At 34.0% G+C, this 11,297-nt stretch overlaps 1 protein-coding gene across 1 annotated transcript; it reads left to right on the forward strand.

Moving 5' to 3' along the window:
• Window positions 1-4,927: 4,927 nt before the first annotated feature.
• LOC109007613 (phospho-2-dehydro-3-deoxyheptonate aldolase 2, chloroplastic-like) lies at window positions 4,928-8,370 on the forward strand. Its single transcript, XM_018987361.2, has 5 exons — window positions 4,928-5,723; window positions 5,888-6,165; window positions 6,377-6,653; window positions 6,838-7,083; window positions 7,725-8,370. The coding sequence occupies exons 1-5, from the start codon at window positions 5,205-5,207 to the stop codon at window positions 7,986-7,988; spliced, it is 1,584 nt and encodes a 527-aa protein (XP_018842906.2). The 5' UTR covers window positions 4,928-5,204; the 3' UTR covers window positions 7,989-8,370.
• The last annotated feature ends 2,927 nt before the right edge of the window (window positions 8,371-11,297 follow it).

Consider the following 11,297-nt stretch of genomic DNA (forward strand, 5'->3'; position numbering starts at 1 on the left):
TCACATTTCTCTTTCACATTTATGATTTGATTTTCCTTGCTTGAGCTCTTTTCTTGTGTTGCCTTTCCCTTCTTTTCCCTCTTGTTTTTTTTATGGTTGTCACCCAACAGGGTGGCCTAACACATTTTTTCCCTACATGAAAACTTGACATCAAGATCTACAAGAATTTATAACATGCACGTCACGCCACCAAGTACAAATTAGCTAGCCTCTCTGTGATAATATTGGAGACGATGGTTTAGAGCACTAGTAGTACTGGCCTAACAATTCTTTACTTAAATTTTGACTAGAAAATTCATTTTTTTATATTTAAGTAACTACTTTTTAACAATACCAAATAACAAGCTTTCAAAATCTATCATTATTATATATATTAAAATAATAATTTTGATATTTTTATTTATTTTAATTCTAATAGTAATTGAAATATTTATTCGATATTAAAAAAAGTACATATTAATTTTCTAATGTTCATATTATTCTAATAAATATAATTTTTTAACAATCTTTTTTACAACAGTCATATTTTTTCAACGTGCATAAGATGCATATCAAAAAACATAAACACAATTTCGAAAGAAAGAAATTGAAAAGGAAGCCGAGGACAACGTCCAAACATTTAAGGAGGGAAAAATATTTGTTTATGTGGTCTCCAACACTACCCAGCTTCAGGCTTTTAAATAAAACTTGCTATTCAAATACACAGAAGCAACCATTATAGCAATGCACAATCCTTTTTACCGTCAATACTATATATAATGATTGATTCAGAAGCTTCAAAGATTACAAAAACAAAAGTTGCCAATAGAGAGTATTTAATGGATGAAAGATTCAAATGTGCAAGACATGGTCATGTGCTGATTCTAAAAGCAGCAGTGGTTGTTACATAGAATAGATTATTTTATGGCCAAAAAATAATTTGGTTAACAATTTGAACTGCCAACCAAGAACATAATAGATAAAATTACTGTAAATTTAGCTAGTTTGACATATATATATTTTAAACAAACTAGCTAAATTTTAACTATGTTCAGCTGACCGCTCGTGCTCGTTAAGAGCACTAGTAGTGGGATCAACAAACTTTGGTCAAAATTTGACTAAGAAATTTATTTTTACAAATTTAACTAGCTACTTTTCAACAACATTAAATAACAAGTTCAACAAATCTATCACTATTCTATTAAAATATTGATTTTGAACTTTTCATTTATTTTAATTCTAATTGTAATTTGAATATGTATTCGTTATTAAAAGACTATATATTAATTTTCTAACGTTCAAATTATTCTTAACAGATATAATTTTCTAATGATTTTTTTTTACAAGGGTCATATTCTTTTAATTGATATATTTTTTGAACTTTTTCCAAATCACAATTTATATTAACACGTTAAATCCAATTTCATTTCGATTCTTGTTAGGCCATCAACAAACTAGATTATTTACACCTGACTTGAAAAGTAGCATTGCAACTACGCGTTGGAGGAGTTTTAGGTTGTGTTTGAATGTTGAAGTGAGTTGAGTTGAGTTGAGTTGAGATGATAAAATATTGTTAGAATATTATTTTTTAATATTATTATTATTTTAAGATTTAAAAAGTTGAATTATTTATTATATTTTGTATTGAAATTTGAAAAAGTTATAATCCCTTAAAAGAGAGGAAAGCAGCACAACTTTTTTTATCTTTTTCGTATTTTTTATTTTTTCTCTTGCATAGTAGATAAAAATAGCAGTAAGATAGAATTGTTTTATTATGAAAATGATATTTAGCAGCCTCTTGGGCTGGCCTTAGATTATAATCACTATTTATTTGTTCGAGTCTATTATTACAATGATTTATTGTGTACCTTAACTAAACTTTAGTCAAATTTACACTTTATTGAGTAAATACTAGCAAGTACTCACAATTCCCCCTCTTTCCTTTCAAGCGCTGAAAGTACATGCATGCAGGCAGATCACAAAAGCCGCTCGGTCTGTGAGTCAGCCAGCAAGCTCCACCTTTTTTTTTTTTTTTTTTTTAATGCAAAGTCAATTTTAAGGATCCCTAGAATTGTAGGTGCATATATATATATATATATATATTTAAGAATAGTCGAGACATGTTTAAGAGTGGCTTCTTTCCAAAATTATTAATAAAATCTTCACTCAAGCGGAAGAATACCTTCAAAACAAAAAAAACACAAGCCCATCTCACGGAAACCAAAAAATCACATATTCATTTAAAAATATTTATTTAGTCATTAAATAAAAATAAAAATTTTAAAAAAATTCGTAAAAAATTTCCATAGACATATTTTGTGGATATAGTGTTTTCCTATATATATGTATATAGTTTTCCGCATATATATATATAGTTTTGCGAATTTGGAAAATTAACTATATATGAAGGTTTACGTACGTGTACTTGATCTGGAACTTTTGGTGTTGCCAACAATACATCCATCTTTTTAGTTAAATATACGAGTAATTTTTTATATAATTATAAAATACGAAAATGCCGCATAATCGTTTTGAAAGAGAGTAAAATTTATTATTAAAAAATTATTTTTTTTATATGAATCATATTCATTTTTTTCAAAATGATTACTCGACAATTGTAAGTTGTAAATATATTTTCTCTCTAATTATATATACATGTGTGTATTATTAATAGATAATATTGTTAAAGAAGTTTGTTTTTTATTTTTAAGTAGCGTTGTTTACGTACGTTATATGATAAATAACAAAGAGATTTCATAAACATAAAATCATAAATTAACATAATTTTATATAATAAGTTAAATTTACTTTTCAATAAATTATGGTTTTATAATATTCTAATATACCTAATACTACGTCGAGTAATAATATCAGTTTATAAATTTATTTTTATAAAATCATTTTACTGTTAAAGCATTTCTGACATACAATTGTCTTATATATAGATCTTATTTGTCTTTCAAAAAACAAATGCTAGCTAGCCACTTGAACTTGTTAATTTTAATATGTTGATTGCAGACGTTTGATGTTATAATTGCCCAATATATACCTAATTAATCTCAAAGAAACGTTCAAAATAAAGTATTTATTAAGTTTATAAGAAGCGGTAAATTTAATCATTTAATATACAATGTAGCATAATAAATTAGAACAACAAGAGAAACGATCTTATTGGCAGTCAGGTATTTATTTTTATAGTAGCGAGGGTCTGATGATTCTAATTAATTAAAGTTGTAGTTTTAGTACTGTTACTTATTAATTATCTCCAACCCCCGTGACAAAGAGACCGACATTTCCAAACGTCATGCTTTTAATTTATGGGAAGAATATTACTAGTACTGTTGATCTTGAGACCTCTGGAAAAATAAAGAGAGAATTTACTATTTATCGAAGAAAGAGAAACTGTTAGCCTAGTTTGGATTTAAAATTCACGTTAATTTTATTTTATTTTATTATTATAATTTTTTTAAATTTTTATATAAAACATAATAAATAATTTAATTTTTTTAAATAAAAAAAATTCTCACATAAAATATAATAAATAATTTAATTTTTATTTTATTATTTATAAATTATCTTAATCCATTTTAACTCATCTATAAATCCAAATCATTCCCAGTCTTATAGATTCTTTTTAAAAAAATAATAAATTTGAGATTCACATGAAAAATAATTTTTTAATAATAAATCTTATTTTAAAAAAAATACAAAAATTAATAAATTTTAATTTATAAACTTTAAATTATGTTTAGATATTGAACTGAGTTGAGTTAAAATCATAAAATATTATTAAAATATTATTTTTTAATATTATTATTATTTTAAATTTTAAAAAATTAGAATTATTTATTATATTTTATATTAAAATTTAAAAAAATTATAATTAGGAGTTGAGGATATCTAACATTCTAAAATTGCATTGACATTAGAAGGCGACGATGGTAGGCTGTTATCACGTGCTTGGGCATTAAAGTGGCGTCTTCTCTCTCTCTCACTCTCTCTCTCTCTCTCTCTCTCTAACCCAAAGCATCTTTTGAGCGAATCTCCCTTCACTGATTCCCTTTCAATCTTTTTTTTTTTTTATTTTTGCCCTTTCCCGTTCCGGGTCGTCAATTTGATCAATATATACATAATTTCTTCACAATTCCATGTATTCTTTTTCTTTCTTTTAAAAATTAAAATATGGTTAAAATTTTGAGAGCTTTTTTTATTAGAATTTTTTTTAAAAAAAAAAAAAACTCGACCATTTTGATTCCAATATAATTAATGAATTTTCCAATAATAAATGGGTTTGATGTCGATCTACCGGTAATAGATTAATGAATCATGTTGATCAGTAATTCTGATCATATCTAACTATCTTCGTCTTTTATGTTAATGCATTTTGATTTCTGTCTTAAACAATGAAAGAAGGGCGTATTAATTAAACTTCAAAGCTGCTGTTACAATGACCATTCCTTAACCAATATTCAAACTACTTATGCTTTTTGTTACCTATGAGTCTATGACCCCTTTTTTTTTTTTCCTGAGTTTATTGCATGCCAACAAATTACTGTTTAATATATCCATGGTTAATGACCATTACTAAATACTAGGCATATACAAGCAAGTGCATCATGGGGCATTATGATGACCAGACTACAAGCTTTTGATGTTCATTGTACAATTGAAGATTCAAAAATATCGAATGTTTTTTGAAATTCCCAAATAAGAAAAGAAAAAAGACATAAACAAATCCACGAACCCTAGTGTTTTTTTTTTTATTTTTTTTTTGGGGGGGTTTGGTAGGTAATGGGCAACGGTTCGGTAGGGTAGGTAATAGATTAAAGTGCGTGGTATTATGGTACATTCCCCTAAATATTACCCCTCTGATTTCCACTTGATTTACGAGAACACCCACATCCACGTGTCTTCCGTATCTAAATTACAGGAATACCCCAGCCTCACCATTTCTGAAGTCTAACTACCCCCGCCGCCTCTACCACCACCGAGTCTTCTCCCATTTTGTATGCAGTTGACCGTTGAAGGAAGCAGCCCACCGAACCGAACCCCATCACTCTTCTCTCTAAAACCTCCCTATAAAACCCCATTCTCGGCCTCTCTGCTTCTCTCAGGCCCCTCCCAAAAGTAAAACTCTCTCTCTCTCTCTCTCTCTCTCTCTCTCTCTAGAAAGGAAGAGAAACGCACGCTAACGCAGCCATAAAACTCTGCCTGCTAGCTTAACAATGGCTCTCTCAAAAGCCGCCACCTTCTCATCCAAGTCCTTGTACAGCAACAACCACGCTCTTTCTCACCCCCATCACCAACCCACTTACTCTCTGGTTCCCACTTCCACCAAAGCGCACGACGCCAAGCCCCTGATCACTCGCATCTCGGCTGTCCATGCCGCAGAGCCCTCGATCAAGCAGTCTACGCCGCCCGTCGCGGCATCTAATTTGAAATGGACGGTGGAGACCTGGAAGTCCAAGACTGCGCTGCAGCTCCCGGAGTACCCGGACCAGAAGGAGCTGGACTCGGTGCTCCAGACCATCGAGGCCTTCCCTCCCATCGTTTTCGCTGGTGAGGCGAGGCACCTGGAGGAGAAGCTGGCCGAGGCGGCCGTGGGCAATGCCTTTCTCTTGCAAGGAGGGGACTGCGCCGAGAGTTTCAAGGAGTTCAGTGCGAATAACATAAGGGACACCTTCAGGGTGCTTCTTCAGATGGGTGCTGTTCTTATGTTTGGTGGTCAAATGCCTATCATTAGGGTCTGTATTGCTTCTCTTTGGGTTGTTTGTGTAATAGATGTTGAAATGATCTATATTTGTTTTTTCTCTCAGTGCTAACCACATGAACATATTTAGATTTGATGATTTCAATATTTGGATTTTTGAATTATGATTGAGAATCGTGGTGGATTGGTCTGTTTTAGGTTGGGAGAATGGCGGGTCAGTTTGCGAAACCCAGATCGGCTCCATTTGAGGAGAGGGATGGTGTGAAACTGCCGAGTTACAAAGGAGACAACATAAATGGAGATGCTTTTAATGAGAAATCAAGGATTCCGGACCCCCAGAGATTGATAAGGGCTTATTGCCAATCCGCGGCGACTCTGAACCTTCTTAGGGCCTTCGCCACTGGAGGATATGCTGCAATGCAGAGGATTAGCGAATGGAATCTTGATTTTGCTGAGCACAGTGAGCAGGGAGATAGGTATGCTTTCTTAAACCTATCTTGGTTTCATTTCTCCACACTAAACGTGAGCTTGTCAAGTTTTAGCTTTTGGTACTTTACAATATTCAACGAGCCTGGATCATTGCGTGAAAATTTGAAGCATAGCCTAGAACGTGTGTACCCAAAAAAATCAAATTTAGCTAGTGACATTGCTTTAATTCGTTTGTTAATTCATGGGATGGTTAAACAGGTACCAGGAACTGGCTCATCGGGTGGATGAGGCTCTAGGATTCATGGCGGCTGCGGGACTTACGGTTGACCACCCTGTAATGAAAACAACTGAATTCTGGACTTCCCATGAGTGTTTACATTTGCCTTATGAGCAAGCACTCACCAGGGAGGATTCAACTTCTGGCCTATACTACGATTGCTCTGCTCACATGCTTTGGGTTGGGGAGCGCACCCGGCAATTGGATGGTGCCCATGTAGAGTTCCTCAGGGGAGTTTCCAATCCCCTTGGCATCAAGGTATTATTAACAAATAAAGGATGTTTTTTTTAACTTTCGATAGATCTGGTTGTAATTTCTCATTAGAAAACTGTTAGTAGTTTTAAATGGTATCTTAAAATCTGCTGAAATTTGTATTCAGCTTTGTTTGCTTCCAGCAAGATTCAGATTGGCTAAAAGTGAATCTTTTTTTTTTTTAATGCAGGTGAGCAACAAAATGGATCCAAATGACCTGGTTAAACTCATTGAGATCCTGAATCCCCAGAACAAGCCAGGAAGGATTACGATAATTGCAAGAATGGGTGCTGAGAACATGCGAGTTAAGTTCCCACATATGATCAGGGCTGTCCGTAGGGCTGGGCAAATTGTGACCTGGGTCTGTGATCCAATGCACGGGAACACCATATCGGCACCTTGTGGACTTAAGACGCGTCCTTTTGATGCAATTTTGGTACTAATTCTCTCGCAACTTATTTACAATATAATTAGACACCAAATTTATATCATATGATAGTTATAGTCATGAGTGTACTAGTGCTGTACAATCATTTTAAAAAAAATAAATAAATATAAGACCTACATAAAAATAAAAATAATTTTTTAATAGTAGACTCTACTTTTTTTCAAAACGACTGTACGATACTTACACACTTCATAACTGTATGTAGCATTAGTCTAAAACCAATAGCTTGATTGTCATCTAATTAGCTAGTGATTCCTGTTAGGTGAACAGAACAAGTCATGATTATCATTGATATCTAGAAAAATTGTTAAGTAGAGAAAAAATTGTTGACTACAGCGGTTAACCCAATATTGCTTGAGTCTCATGCCACCAACCAATTATATATGGGGTTGGTGAAGAGTCCAAGTCAAGGCCAACCCTTACCTAAAGGGTTCCACCAAACTTGAAAGCTCATTCAATGAACATGTGGTCATCCACTGATTAGCTTTGAGGTGGTTGTGTAATTAATTTATCTACTTTGACTAGAAAATTATCATAAGTAATTAAACGAACATCTAGGTGCAGAAATTATTTTGTGTTTTTCCAAAATCATGACCATAATTCTCATATAATTTCTAATATTATGGTAGGCTGAGGTGCGAGCATTCTTTGATGTTCATGAACAAGAAGGAAGTCACCCTGGTGGAGTTCATCTGGAGATGACAGGCCAGAATGTGACAGAATGCATTGGAGGGTCTCGAGCAGTGACCTATGATGATCTGAGCTCGCGTTATCACACTCACTGTGACCCGAGGCTCAACGCTTCTCAGTCTCTCGAGCTAGCCTTCATCGTTGCAGAGCGACTTAGAAAGAGAAGAATGGGAGCTCAACGTCGGGTTTCCTTGAGCCTTTAGAAATTAAGCAAGCTTCAAATTGGCATGCAATGCCAATTCATTTGGTAGTGAATAAATTTGGAAATCGTTGAACTCCGTACGTAAAGAAGCTACTTAATTCAATATTAACAAGTTCGATCTTAGTCGTGAATTATGTGAGATGTGGTGCCTCTTGGACTGGAATCTGCAAATGCAAGGTGGTGTTGGGGTACTTGGGGAGCAGACTTGTAGAATAATTTCCTGATCATTTATTTAGTATTTTGATTTGGTTTCTGTATTTATCATCTATTTATGTGTGGATTTCGTATGAACAAGTAATTGTTTTATTGAATGCATGGGCCAGCCATGTCTATTTATCACAGCACTTGCTAGATTAATAAGAGAATAGAAAAGTTCGAATGCATCTTCCTCTCCCAAAAGCGGTACTGACTGATGGCAAAGAAAATCTTACTTTAGTTCAGTTCATACTGGGATGGCTTAAAAGTCTCGTGTATTAAAGCAAGAAAGTGAACAATGTCAAAACAATGAAACGACAATCAAATTGGGTACCCTTCTTGAAGTCTTACATGACCCAAAGACCTTTTCTTTTTCTAAGCAAGCTCGATTTTTATAATTAATAGATAAAAGGAATATATGAATAAGGGGTAGGTGACCTTAACAAACGCTCTATCACAGCTAGTAAAAAATTAAAGAAAAATAAATGGGCACTAGGAGCAAATAAATATTCTCTAACCTTCACAAAGGGGCAGTTCTTGCACAACCCGACAAACTTAAGGGATTGTAACCCCATGATCAGAGGTCATCATGGTTGATGTGGCTACATTTTGTTCTAAAATGGTTATTTGGGAGATCCACTTCCTCGTCTTTACAATCCTATGACAAAGTATGATAACTCTTATAATAAAAGTCAGATAAAAAATCGTAACTCAATCGCATTGTACGTCGTTGCAAAACTCGACACTCCCCCATAGGTATACATGTGGTTCTCGTACTATGGGCAAAAGTAAAAAAAGGTGGAGCTTGTGAATTAGCAAAAAGAGACCACCAAGAAACTAAAGAAGGGGTGATGATCATCGAGTGCTAACGTTTTGAATTTTTTACTTTTCTTTTTGGATATACGAGGTGAACATGGACGTATTGCAGTTTGAGCTAACTCTAGGAGAAATCGAAATTTGCACCGGCACGTGGGACCCATGTTCCTGCCTCAGTGTGAATACAACAGTCAAATCTAGAAGATTTGAGGGTCGGGAATTTTTTGGTCTAGTGCTTGTGGCAGTATAGGCTTTGGGAACGAGAGGCATGTGAGAGGTGTGCATGTCATTTCGTTACACTACCGCTTCTATTCGAATGATCAGCAGCTTAGGAGCCTTCTCGTATGGTGCATGTATCTCGAAGGTTGCCGTAAAGCTACAAATAAGTCTTTTTCAGCCTTAGAGGAAAAGTGACAACAAGAACAACTAAAAAAACTGGAAACATCTCAATGAGCAGAGTAGATAGATTGAGAAAGAGGAGAATGAGGAAGAAGCCGAAGCTGCCCCCTCCTCTTAAGCGAAAAAACTGGCATTGAGTGCTTGGGCATACTGGGGTATTTGCTACAGGAGAAAAACCGAAGAGAGAGCATAGAATCTATCATTTACAACATAGAAATGATTTATACACGTCTCAAATAGATAAACTTCATGCAAGCCACTTGATCACCTTAAAAATGTGTAAAAAAAAAAATTATTATTTATTAGTGAGACTCACTGTTTTATAAAGGGCTTAATTGTATGAGGCTTGTCTATTTGAGACTTGTATCTAGCATTACTCAATTATAAATTTTTTAAAACTAAGAATTAAATATTGTAAAAACTTAAAGAAACTTGTTGTAAAACGGTGAAAATCCAACTACTGATTATGCAAATAACCCTTATATGTTATACAGCCTAATTCCTTTTTTTTAGTTATAACTTCGGACTTGATTATTAATAGGCCAGTGGTGTTTAGATCTAGCCAAGCAGCTTTATAATTGACCTAACTTATTTATGTATAACAATACTTAAGAAACGAAGAAGAAAACGAATAAAATTTACTAAGAGTGGCTTTGAAGGGAGAAACGTATAGCCGGCATGCACAAGCTGCAAGCAACCAAAGTTGGATGCCAACGCATGCATACAGGCCAGACGAAACACACCCATTACTGGTTGAGTTGAAACTTAGGTCATCATGGTTATCCCTAGATCACATGTACATCTGATCATCTCAATGCTTGATTAATCTGGTAATTACTTACTTTTAACTCTTTATAATTAGGTGTGACCACAAAATGATCTACCACACTTGTCATTAATTCCCTGAATGGATCCACCACGTCCCTTGAGAATTCCCAACATGCACTCTTATAAATTTCTGCATGTGGTGGATTGATCAGCAATGAGTACATTTCTCAATTATGTTGACAATGCGAAGAGGTAGCTCAGCTGCATGGGACCCTCCCTCTGCATCCTCTGAAATTAATTGCACACAGTAACTGATCTTTAAGTAGAAAGCCAGCAACTCCATTGAATTCTCCTTACAAAATTGATATTTCGATTGAGTTGTTGAGGTGTATAGAGATTGAGTTGTTGGTATTGAAGCTACGACTTGTTTGAAACATTTAACTGAAGTGCTTCTGCTACATATCCTCATGAGCTGACTGAAGCTTAATTCAATCAAGTCGAAGGGACCAATACCTCATATAACATTTATACTTCTCTTATTTTCTTTATATCTTCAAGCAATTGCATCTTGTGATAGGATGAAAGTACACCTCGTTTGAGCTTCGAGACTATAATATAATAATTACTCAGTTGGGAAATAATCGTATGGACCTGGGATGCATGTGCAAGGTCTTTAAGACCAAAGAGAAGGTCGGGAAGTTGATGCCACTGTTAAAAAATGCATTTGCTAGCACTAGTATTGGATTATGCATCTACATATATATCTATATATTTGCATAATATGACCTTAAATTGAGCTGCATTGGATTATGCATATCAAAAAATTTATATAGCTATGGACAATATTTTTATAAATTTGAAGATGCACTGTTCACTCTCTAAATCTTATTTTATTATTTTTTTTCTCTCTCCTCCCTCTCTCTCTCCCCACCAACCGATAGAATTTTAGGAAAAAAATAATCCATCGTTTACAGCACTTATACAAGCAACGGCATGCAATGGCTAATTCTCTACTTTAGCATTTGTATTAGATGTAATAAACACTATATAATTAAATTCAAGACTCTCAATATACTCACGGTGAAAGAAACATTTCATCAAACGGTTTGTACTCACTTTTTACCATTTAAAC

This window comes from Juglans regia, chromosome 10, assembly GCF_001411555.2.
Source record: "Juglans regia cultivar Chandler chromosome 10, Walnut 2.0, whole genome shotgun sequence".
Lineage (NCBI taxonomy): Eukaryota > Viridiplantae > Streptophyta > Magnoliopsida > Fagales > Juglandaceae > Juglans > Juglans regia.